This window comes from Oryzias melastigma, linkage group LG14 (assembly GCF_002922805.2).
Source record: "Oryzias melastigma strain HK-1 linkage group LG14, ASM292280v2, whole genome shotgun sequence".
NCBI lineage: Eukaryota > Metazoa > Chordata > Actinopteri > Beloniformes > Adrianichthyidae > Oryzias > Oryzias melastigma.
In genome coordinates this window covers 8,633,781-8,646,546 of record NC_050525.1, presented here as the reverse complement: position 1 = coordinate 8,646,546, position 12,766 = coordinate 8,633,781, and the positions used below count along the sequence as shown (strand labels likewise).

At 37.7% G+C, this 12,766-nt stretch overlaps 1 protein-coding gene across 1 annotated transcript in view; it reads left to right on the top strand.

Annotated features, from left to right (window-relative positions):
* gabra3 (gamma-aminobutyric acid type A receptor subunit alpha3) overlaps positions 1–9,877 on the top strand; it is a gene marked incomplete in the record, with an annotated part of 167,556 nt that extends 157,679 nt beyond the window's left edge. Inside the window, 2 exon segments of the mRNA XM_024266048.2 lie at positions 3,130–3,168; positions 3,308–9,877. Of these exon segments, the coding sequence (XP_024121816.1) occupies positions 3,130–3,168; positions 3,308–3,628 (360 nt within the window).
* Positions 9,878–12,766: the final 2,889 nt, after the last annotated feature.

The following is a 12,766-nucleotide window of genomic DNA, read 5'->3' as shown; positions in this document are numbered from 1 at the left end:
GTTGTTGGTCTCAGGTATTAACCCTTGTGCTATCCTAGGCATGTTTACATTAAAGTGGGGTCAACTGGTGTCACTGGTGTCTATGGCAGACATAAAATCCTGTCCACCTTCGTCATGGGAGGGATCACACATCAATCTAAGGGTGGGGTCATCTGGACCCCACAAGATAGCTCGAGGGTTAATTTAAACTTAATGCTATGTTCACACCAAATGCGATTTGGGTGGCAAAAGTTTCAATGTTAAGTCGATGGCACAGGCACAAATTGAGGCGATCGGAGGTCCCGTGGTGAGATTTGAGTGACCGGGGCAACACAACGGTCTAGCAGCAGTGCAACCTGAGCAGCGCAGCGTGGTCAGAGTTCAAATATCTAAATTTTGGCATGTCGTCTGCCAATCAAGAACTTAATTCGAGACAGTGAACCTTCAAACTCAGACACAGAGACAGAAACATAGTGGAGGCGGCTGTCATAGAAAACACAGCCCCCAGAGTGAGAGTGAACTCAGAATGATCTCATGAACCCAGACATGTAGACGTGTAGACGATGTTTTCTGTAGAACTCTTCACAATAAATAAACCTGATCTCTCAACATTATCTACATCTTCCAAACATTCTAACATATCCTCAAAAACACCACTCCATGTAGCGATCATGCTAAAAACATTAGCTGGTAGCTCCTCCCACATGCGAGCATGACATCAATCTCAGGCAGACGGTGTGGGTCGGGCAACGCAAATTTGTCGTGTGAATTGCATTAGGAGTGAACGCAGCTAAAAAGAAGTTCATCGCTGGCCGCAAGTATTTAGAAAACTATGTGCAAATAGTCACTTTCTTTAGCAACAGGCTACATATCTATGTTAAGTTTAGCCCTTTAAAACCGGAGGTTTAGCTCCAGTGTTGACATTCTTTTGACTACTGTAAATCTTCAACCATTTAATCAGTAAACTCAATACAGCGGATTCTGAAGTGAAGAAAAGCCTTTTGCTGATAAGCAACACTTGACAGTTGTGAACTACTTACAATGTAAATCAGCTGATTCTGTCACAGGGAAAAGCAACTTTGTGCCGATATGCAACATGGCGCCAAGTTGATATGAAAAGACGCTTTTCTCTGCGGAATCAGAATCAGGCAATTTACATTGATTTTAGACGTTTTTTAGTGTTACTCTTTGTATTTTCTTTTCACTGTTTAACTTTTTTCAGTAAAAGCTCCACTAGGGACAGGTGTTGTGAATTAACCAAGTCTATAAATACTGTGATACTATCATCAGATCGTTCTAATGCAATGATCTATGATCTTTTGTATTTGTCCCTATCAAATCAACAATAAAATAAAAGAATAAAATAAAATGATTTCATGAATGTGTGAAGATTTATGGTATGTCAGCTTCAGTGTTAAAGGGTTAAACCTGGGGTCCCAAAAGTAAGGCCTGCAGGCCGGATCAGGCCCGCCTACATATTTTATAATATAATATTTCAGCTACATGCTCGCTGTTTTGGATAATTTTGGCTTTTTTCCATTTTTTTCAGGCTATTTCAGAGTTTGGCTAATATTTCAGCTACATGCTCCCTGTTTTGGCTCATTTAGAATTTTTTTCTGGGTTTTTTTTTGGCTAATTTGGCATTTCGCTAATATTTTAGATAGTTATCAGCTTTAGAGTTTTTAGTTATTAGCTTCAGCGGTTTTGCTTATCAATTTTAGCATCTTCAGCTATTAGAACATGCATCTTCAGCTTACACATTCAGCTTACAGCATTCACATTAGCATTATTGCAGGTAATCTATCTATATATTTCTGTAATATATGAACATTACAGAAATTAATTATTTAAAATTTGGCTAGGTGTGGCTTTCTGGAAAACCGTTAATGTTTATGTTTAGGCTGTGATCGTTACACTTTTTCTGTTAGCCTACAAACTGACCCTGGCCCCAAATCAAAGAAGAAAACAAGTTATGTGGCCTTCACAAGAAAAATTTGGGGACCCCTGGGTTAAACAAATAGGTACATATTTTGTTTTTTGGGGACCTAATTTAAAAAGTTTTGCTGATAATTGTTTTTAAGTGCAGAAATGTTAGGAAAGTTTACAAATTTGGCTAACATTTTGGTAATAAGACCTCAGACTCGAACCTAAAATGTGTATGTCCTTGGAATGACTACTGTAAATAAATATTTTCTGAAGACACTGAGCCAACTCCAAATGTGACGCCATATGCAAAGACTCACGCTTTATTTGCGAGTATGCGTGTGAGAATGATGAAAAGCCAGAGCATTTTGTGCAGATATACAAAAGATGGGTGGTGAAGCATATCCAAAGAGGGGAAGACAGGACATTAGTAATGCTACTTGAAAAAGATGCAAAGAAGGGAAAATGAAATGAAGCTGAAAAAGCACAATAACTGAATTTGGGTTCAGAGCTACAGTAAAAACTGTTGGCATGTAAAGTGGCTTGGACTGGATGCGCTGTTTTAGCTCTGCTGCTGATCTCTGAGGGAGCCACACTGCGAACAAAAATGACTGCGTGCCACGCAGGAAACTAAAAATCTGCGCTGTAATCCGTCTTATTGTCGGAATTTTTTCCCCCTCATCCTGTCTGTGTGCAGCGCTGTGCGCGCCGTTAGGCTGACAGGTTCATCAGCAGATGCAAGTTTCGACATCTAAGGCTTGTAATTTAGCGGATAAAACAGGGACTTCTTGTGTGATTTCAAACTGAAAGACAGATCAATCATGACTCTCCAGCTTGCTTCCTCTCGCACAGCCTTTGTCATGTTGGTTTTATCACAAGCTGCTTGCCTGGAGGGGCCTGGCTTCTCTCACTGATACAGTTTGTTAGACATGTTTTCAGGCAGGATTGTTTTGCTTTGTTTGCGACGCCGCTCTGTGCTGCTACTGCTAATGTTAGCAGTATCAGACGCCCAGACCAGACTGGTCTGCAGGGATTCAGAATAGAGACGTTTCTGCTTTTACCAGCCTGTCAAGACAGTTTAATCACGACAGCTTCCTTCTGATAATGTAGCTTTCATTTGACAATATGTAAATTGTTCAAAGGTGCTTCCAGGCAGAAACTGATGAACATAGCATGTAATTTTAATATAATTGGTAAACTTTTTTTCTTTTCTACTTTTCTTTTCAGGAACCGTTTCAGGCTAACATGGCAAGGATTAAAGATATGGTTAGGCTTTTGTTTTGTTCTTGTGTGTGTCGTGTCTCGTGGTGTTGCTTCTATTTCCTCTTTATGAGTTCAAATGGAAGTATTGTTTAGTCCGCTTCTTTGCAGCTGACAAACTTCTACTACTTTCCTTCCTTTTCAGAGAAGAGAATCTGCCACTTTGGCCAAAAAATCAAACAACACCTTCAACATTGTCGGGACCACTTATGCCATGAACGTGGCTAAAGACCAAGGCCTAACGACCATTTCCAAGAGCGCCGGGGGAGCCACCGCCAAACACTCCTTTCTGCATAAAATGGATGACCCCTACACAGAGGCCAAGAAGTCCTACAACCGTGTCAGCAAAGTGGACAAGATTTCACGCATCATTTTCCCAGTGCTGTTCTTCATCTTCAACCTGGGCTACTGGGCGACATACGTCAACAGAAAGCCTGCCATCATGAAGGCCAACAACCTAAACTGAATTTTACCAAACGCTAGGCTCGGATTTGGAGTGTAGACATGGTTCCAGAAGGCCAAGTCCATCCCATCTTAATGTCTGTGCACACGTACTGTGTTTCTGTTTGCTCCTAAACATCTTGATTTGTTTGTGTAGATGGAAGGCAAACTCCAACAAGCATTAGATTCAGTAGTTGACCTCGGAAGCTACATCCTCACATCTGCCTGACTTTGTTTGGGGGATTTGTTTCCCCTCTTCCACACTTAGCTCTGGCCCTGTTCCCTATAACTAGTGAGTCCTCAAATTGTGCATTCACTGTGTTTTGACATGTTTGGGTTCTGCTCATGAGAAGTTAGAACAAGCATTCATTTGAAGCTCTCATTGCAGCTCATTACCAATGATAAGGCGCTGGCACATCCACCGAGTTGACAACATGTATGCACAAGCAGAAGATGATGCTACATTAAACACAAGCCGAGCTATTTGCTGTTGGCTTTAAAACACCCTTATAGATGGGTCAGGAGCAGAGGGGGTCTGTATAGTTTTATAAGAGCATCATTAATAACTGTCTGGCCGTCTGCGCGCATTGAACCTCAACAGTTGCTGCAGTCCCACGGGGCTGCTGTCTCGTCCACCGGCTCCTATTGTTTTAACTCGCTGAGTGTGTTCAATGACAGAAAAGTTATGTGCCTTGGTAAATACACTCATCACAAAGGACAAGGCTTGCTTACTCTCACATTTTACTGCACACATACCTGCTCCGAGACCTGTGCACACTCATCGGTATCCACAATGACCAGTGTTAAACTGCCTATCAGTATGAAGGGTTACAGACCTCTGCCTGTGAGAAGATCAAGCTAAGATAGTCCTTGTTAAGAAAGTTCCAGTTCAAATTTATTTTCTGACATAGAGTCAACTGTTACCTCAGAGTGAAGTCCAGACTGCAGCTTGGGTTTGTAAAATAAATATACTTTTCTTATCAAATTGCACCGAACACTTTCCATGAAAACTTTTGCAAGCCAATGTCCCTGAAATCTGTGTTTCCTGCTTTTCTTTCTTCCTCCATAAATGTGATGCATTTCTTCCTTGCCAGGTTTTAATTCATGCTGTCCTTTTAAATTTATGAAGTGTAGCTGAGGGTCTTCACACATTGGTTTTGTGTTTGGTAAAAGACCAAAAAGGGACAATTTTATGAAGTTGGAGAGTGGAGTCAGTGAGGTCAACGCTTAGAAAAACTAGCTTTATTTTAATAATTACATAGAGGAGCAAAAATGACTATATTTTAAACCGTATTTTCCACACTATAGAGCGCACCCAATTATAACGTTCACCGCCAATGAATGGACTATTTTTAACTTAGGGCACACTGAACTAAAAGGCACATTAATCGAGAGATAAGGAACGTTAAGAGTCAAAGATAAGTTTGTCAGTCTGACTATATTAACGGCATTTTGCAGTAACTCTAGAACTTGTTTGTAGCACGCTACATGAGGCGCATTTGAAGTGTTAGCCATGTTCGCCTTGTTAGCGTATTAATAATACCTGAAACTCCCATCCTTCTTTGCAACACGTAAAAAAACAGACCTATGCCGCTTAAACAAACATTCATGTAATTATGCTAGTTCCCAACCTTTACACGTTAGCTGCATTAGCATAGGCACAATAACGCTCAACTCAAGAAACCGACTGGTAGCCTACAGCAAAAACAAATGTTACTGTGACTACACTAACTCCCAACCTGGTTAGTAACACAAAAAACACAACCATATACCACTACACATTAGCTACATTAGCATATTTACATTACCTGTAATTCCCAACATTGTTTGCAGCACATAAAAGACAGACTGATGCTACTAAACAAATATTAATGTAACTACGCTAAGTCCCAACCTTGTTAGTAGCATGTAAAAAGATTACAAAACAACACCGCAACACATTAGCTGCATTAGCATATTCTCAAAAACACCCAATCTTGTTCGCAACTTATTAAAAAAACAGGCTGTTACAGCTAAAACAAATGTTACTATGACTATGCTAACTCCCAACTTTGTAACACAAAACGAATGTAAATGTAACTACGCTAACTCCCAACCTTGTTAGTGATGTAAAAAAACACATGACTATGCTTGTTTGTGACATGTAAAAAAACAGTAATGCTACACATTAGCCACATTAGCGTATTCACAATAACACCACACCTTATTTTCAATAAAAACAGACTAACATTTTTGTAGAGCCCTGTGTACCTCTGAAAATCCTTGAAATATCAGTAAACACAGCCCCAATTAATCCAAAAGGTATTTTTGGGAATAATTTAAGGTTTTTAAGTGCGCCTTATAGTGCAGAAAATACGGTTCTTGTTGCTCGGTGACATCTGGTTATAAACTATTTGCACCTGAAAATGTAAGTGATCACCTCCACTTATATTTTAAATTTGATACACATCTACTTTTAATTATGTTATGTATTTTTGCCATACTTAATATGTAAATATATGGGATTATACTGAGTATAGACTCTATAAGGGATTCTGTACCTTAGACTCCAAAATGCTACTGAGTTCATCAGTGTATAGACAACAGAATTAGTTGTTGTGGCCTCTGTATAGTTTTGTTAATAACACTTATGTACAGTGTATCTCCTAAAGATTTATGCATGACAATGTACATATTCCCTTTTTGAAACCTCCAATAATGATGTGTGTCATACTGAAATAGGGCTTAGTATTTGTGTCACTTCAGTCGTTCATCAGTTATTTAGATTTGTGCCACAGTTTCTGTGAAGTGAACCAAATGCAGACTCACGGGTAAAACAAAAGTTCTTTTGACAGGAAGTCTGACGTGCTCTGCAACAATGCACAGCCAAAAACTGACGCCAAGTTAAAGTGGGATCTCAGCTAGCTGGGGCTTCTCACAACAAGCTGGAGATACAAATTCCATAATTCTCTGCAAAAATTCGATTTGTTCTCAATTTCACCTGGTGTTTACTGGCATTCCATGCACACTTAAGCTCCTGGGATGTCAGATTCTTTTTTTTCAGTTAGTGTTAAATAAACAGAGTAGTCGAGGGTGAGCCAGCTCCTCACAATTTTTGAAAAAGATTTGTCATGCAGATTATTTCAGAGGCTTTAAAAAATGAGGCAGATCAATGTGAAGGTCCTGAGACATGCAGTAGATGAGGAATTTAACAATCTGAACAAACATTTCCATCAAGCCCTCACCTTTTTTAAACCATTAGAGGCATTGACTCCAAGAATGTATTCCAAAAAATAAACTTATGTACAGTCTGGTTTGAAAAACTCACTTTATTTTGTCGTCTCCAATAAAGCTAATTCTGCAGATTACCTCTGCTCAACCAGCAAGACCCACTTTAGGCTTTTGCCACACAGAATCCTAATGGTTAGGTAACAAATGATCCCTCCAGTTCATTGACTGTACATGAGAACTGGACTAAGTGAATGTGACATCACCCGAAGAAAAAAAAGGATTACCACCGGCTCAAACCAAAGGAAGTCAATTCACATGCTAGAATTTTATTATTATTATAATTATTTTGCAATACAGACAACGTCAGTAAGCAGTGATTGGAAATCTACCACTGGAAAGCAGGCTCAGGAAAATATGTCAATCAAATGTTTGGTCTAGTTCCCATATACAGTCATTGATCTAGTAAAGAATTGTCTATTATTTCTACCCATTTCAAAAAGTTCTTTTGCATCCAGCTTGTTGTCAGCAGTCCCAGTGAGGAGCAAACCTTCACGTAACAGGAGACACAAGCAAGCAGCCTATGAGTGAAATCCTGGATGAATAACCCAAATGTGGGGTAATCAGCAACTGCAGAAAAATACAGTTAATGCTGAAGAATAAGCTTTACTAAACAAAAGAGTCAAGCAAAATCCACACTGCAGGACTTTAGTTCTTATGGGTTACCACTAAGAAATAACAGTAGAACACTGACAAAGGCTTGAAGGTCATGACAAGCTTGACTGCCCCAACAATCCTTCTCCTGGTCTCCACTGTGTCCAGTTCTCCTCTGACAATTCCTCACAAAGTTAAATCCAACCTCCTCTCTCTCCAAGCACATTTTGACAGTCTCTAAATCCCTCCATTTGTATTAAATGGTTTCTTGTAATGTTGAAATAACGGTTTACCTGCAGCTTTCATGACAAGATGTTATTTTGACAAGTCATTGTTAGAGTAAAAATCAATCCTGTTTTTATTTTGATGACTTCCTGTCAGTTTGATCTCTCTGCTCCTTATCTACTTAACTTAAATTGGATGAACAACGGTTTTTGGATGCAGCAAAGCTACTTTGACTGGAACAACTCCAATGGCTAAAGCCGTCCGGCTGCCCTGAAACCAACAACTCCTGGAGGCATCGAGGGGTTAAACCCGGTTACCTCAAAAGTGCTTGTTTCCTCGTTTAAAAACATGCAAGTGCAACCCATACAAGGTCAAATTAATTCATAAATGTTATTTATTTTAACTATTTGAAGGGTATTTTTGTAAATTCTCCTGGGGAAAATATATTCTAGCAATATTTTTTATTATATAATAGACAGGAAAAAAAGCTGCACCAAAACCTACTGATAAACATTCAGAATATTCAAAATCTTAAAAATGTCAATCTTGGCTTCAAAGGAGTATTTTCTTTTGACAAATCAATGTTTGAGTCAGTTTATGCAGCCATATCCAACACTTCTACGTCATTCAAAACAGGCATTTTGTCTTGGAGACTTTCAGCTTTTTCAATCACACCTGATTAGTTTATTCAATCAATGAAATATTCCATTGAGTTGACAGCTTCTAGCCTGCATTTATTTATCTCCTTGAGCTGATGGGTCTTACATTTCCTGTTTGGCTGCAGCTATTGGAGGATGTGGTGATGCAAATGTCTAATGTTAATAAATAAAGTGAGTAATTAGACATAAAAACTTAAGTACCAGGTTTTGGGTTATTTCCACTTTAACTCAGTTTTGACGCTCTTGGATGTCAAAGGAAAGAGAAAACACTTCCAAAATGACACAACTTGTTAAACCTGGCAGCTGAACGGAAGTAAATAAACTGAGAAAGAAGGAATCACATCATGAAAAAGATTTAAAGTACTAACAAGCTGGTTCAGTTCGACACCAGTAGTTGTTGTGAATTGTATTTTTGCAGCTATGTACATAGTATGGCACAAAAGAACAACCATCTGTTCCTTTTTTTAACACTTAAAGACCCACTCCGATCTGGATTTGATTCATTTTTAAAAAGTTTGGTCGTTTAATTGTGATTATTTCAATTAGAAATTTGAGTTGTGGGCGGGACTGTTGGTGGAGAGAAACGCCCCCCTCCCTTCCCATCATCCCTAACTGAGAGCTAAATTTTCTTTAAGTCCTCATTTATGATAAAAACACCACTTTAAATGGAGTGGGTCTTTAAAGGTTTTAATAAACAGACTGTGCTGTTGTCATCTGATTGTATTAAACATGTAAGTCTTATTTTCACAGGGCCAGAGTTAACAAACATGTCATCCTATCCATTAAGATACATTCTATGAAGAGTACAACTCTAGGAGAATATATTTATGCTATCTAGTAAAGCATTATATGTTTTATACGATATAACCTCTACAGCAATGATGCAAATCTGATGCCTAGCAAAGCCGTAGACAAATAGATCAGCTAAACAAACTATAACAGTAACAACTCTTACCTGCTCAGAAAGTGTTACTAAATTGTGAATTTGTAGATGTTGTGAAATCAAATCCAATAGTTTTATGTGAATATTTGTATGTCATTTCCTTTTTTTTTTAATCCAAATAATTCTTCTGTCCTACATCAAGCTTTATGGTGTAAAGAAGTACAGTAGAGAGAAGCTATTTATTGGATCAGTACCTTGTGTGCACTTTCCAAACCCTAACTGTGAACTAGCAGCTGTCTGCAAGCAGAGTGGTACACACTGTGTTCTCCTTCCAGCGAATCCACTGCATGCCCCTTCACAGACACATCAAAGACTTCCTCCACAAAGACAGCTCCAGGAACTTTGTGGACTTTGTGTTTTCGTTGGCCGAGTTGCTCTCATGTGCTCAATCACTGGACTCTGTGTGTTGCTCTCTCTCGTTCATGTGCTTACTGTATGAGATGTAGCAAATGGAAATGGAGATTAAAAGGACGATGTATTTTGTCTTGGAGTCTAAAGAATCCCTCTTTGGCTGCACTCTATGGAAGGCTGAAAGCAACCAAATGCACAAAAATAAATACAACATGAAATAAATAATTTACTTTGATTACAATTTCATATGTATTCATTTGTGTACACCACTTAGTAATTTGTATCCAAAAGAAGCTTCTACTTAATCTAGAACTCTTTTGCTATTAAAAGTTACACCATCACTTTTGCAAGGTAATTTTTACTCGATATACTATAAACAATAAGAAGTATTTATCCTTAAAAATAGGTTAAAATACAACAATACATGATAAATTTGAGTTGCTTTATTTTCAACTGTGATTTATGTAAGAAAATGGAAAATAAAAACATTGGAAGATCCTAAAAACATGCTTGAAAATTACAGAAAAATTAGGAATTTGAGAACGAAAAATTCCTTAAAAATATATATTATGATACTGGAGACTTACCACGGGCTCACACTGCTAGCGTTATAGCTCCGATGCGAGTGCCGCAGTCTAGGAAATCCCACTGCAGGCGTTCACGTCCTGCATCTGCCGTCAGGCCTCAGTGGTGCTGCAAATCCGTTTCGTTTGGTTCAAATTTTCACCTGACGACCCAGCTGATTAGCGTGAACGTATGTGAGATTGGAGTTTTGCGAGGTCGGCATCAGAGCCAGTGGCTACAGCCAACCAGGAGCTAATATGAGCCATCGGCTGTAGCTAGACCGCTCCCGCATCGCACCTGAGCTGTAACGCTAGCCGTGTGAGCCCGGGGTTAGCCTTTAGTCCACCCATTTCTGGGACATGTAAGACTTTAACCAGGGACCACTCAGGAAAAATGCAACATATTGAAAATCATATAAATAATTTTGCTCAGGTGAAAATCAGGCACCGATAGTGCTATTGGGTTAATAATTTAAAAATGTGTGTTTCATTATTAGTTTTACATTAAAAATGCCAGCATTAGGCCAAAATGGTAAGAAATAAATATATTTACAGACATTAAATGAATTATACTGTGACTCTTGTCTTCTTGTAAAACATCAAAACATATTAGTGATTATTTTTACCAAGTTCATTCAATTCCAGCTTAAAGCACTGATTTAGAGATTTAAAAAATATATATATATAATTTTAGCGCCACCCTATGACTAATATGACCATTTAACTGCTTAAAACATTCCTTTCTGAAATTCATTAACCAAACGTATGAAACATTTACATGTAAAGTCTGGTCTTTCTAAAAAAATCAAATCAAAAACTGTGTTAAAATTAATTTAAATGATATTTAATTTAATTAAAATGAAATAAAAAAATTATTTAAAAAAATACTTCTGACCCTTCATATTTTAATTCATGATTCTGAATTACTTCTTCATATTTACAAAACTAATGACATGTTTAATTTTATGTCACTTATTTTCATTACATGTGGATAAGAATGTGTTATTTTGCATTCTGTCACTTCTGGTCTTCCATAAAAAATGATGGGATTGTTTCTCAATATGATACAAATATGTAAAATACACAAAATAGATTAGGAGACACATCAAATCAGTTCTAATAATGATCTTATTTATTATTTTTTACACTATTTTGTTTTCTGAGTTTGTTGAACTCTACAAAGATAGTTAATGTTTCCTTTAACCATCATTTTACCGCTCTCTTTATAACAGCGGTGTGGAGTAACATGCCGTGCCTCTTTCTAGTTTTACAGCTTAACATAACGGGACATAAATGTATTTGTCCATCAGAGATTATACTTGAAATTCCACTTAAAAAAATGGTGATTCTTCCCAGTTTTGACCAGACAATAACTTCCCCATTTATGCATTTACAATAAAATGAGGTTTACACTGTTGGTATGTAAAACTCCTATTGAGTTACTTTGTGTTTTACACTGTGTCCAGAAAAATAATAATTTTCAGATGTCATTTAAAACCCATGGCCCTTTAAGATGAACATTGAAGTTTAAAAAATGAAGCTAAAAAAATAAAAACTGATTAAGTGAGTCTGAGTGTTGAAGACCGCTGTCATAAAATAAAGGATTTATACTTAAGATACTAAAAAACTTTAGAGACATACAAATAGAACGTTTAATAAATGGTAAATAATCACAATCTGAGAAAAAAATGATTTTACAAATAACAGAAAATACCCATACCTCTGTGGACATTATAAACTAGTTTTAGAAAAATAACTGGAATAAAAACAAGCAAATACTAAGATAAGGCAGAAAAATATAAAAAGGATAAAAAACCAGACAAATGTGAGTATTTATTAGCACCACTTTTCTGATAAAAGCTTAAACGTTTAGAGCCATAAACATCTATTAACTTTTGAGTGTATGGAGAAATAGTCCACAACCTAAAGAAGATTTTGTCTTAAACTTAATCAATGTTTCTTGTTCTTTATCTTCAGAAATCTCCCTTTAGGGTCACCACAGTGAATCATCCGCCTCTATATAAGCCTCTCATCTGCATCCTCCTCACCAACAACCCTCATGTCCTCCTTGACTTCCTCTTTGGGCCTCCTTCAGATCATTTTCCTGGTGGCTCCAACCTCAGCATCCTTTTACCAACATCATCACTGATCCTCCTCTCCTCTCAAGCCATCTCAATCTGCTCCCCTGCCTTTATCTCTGAAACATCTACCATGAGCTGCTCCACTGATGGTGATTCTATCCACTCCTAAATAGAACCTCAACATGTGAGTGACTCACCAACGAGCCACATCCTGGTACTTTTTATTCTGTTCTGGCTTAGATTCTTTATAGAGGTAATTCAGCATCAAGGCTGAGCATGTCACTCACAAAAGTAAACACAACTAAGAGAAAAAACACATGAGAGGAGGAAAACATGACGACATCTGTAAGAGGAAATCACAATAACCACAATACATTTTTGTCCACCTGATTGAAAACAATCATTTTCATCTGCCAGCATCCCTCATGTTTAAGTTGCATGTCGAGTTTCCTTCTTGTGTGTGATTTCAGCTCTACTACA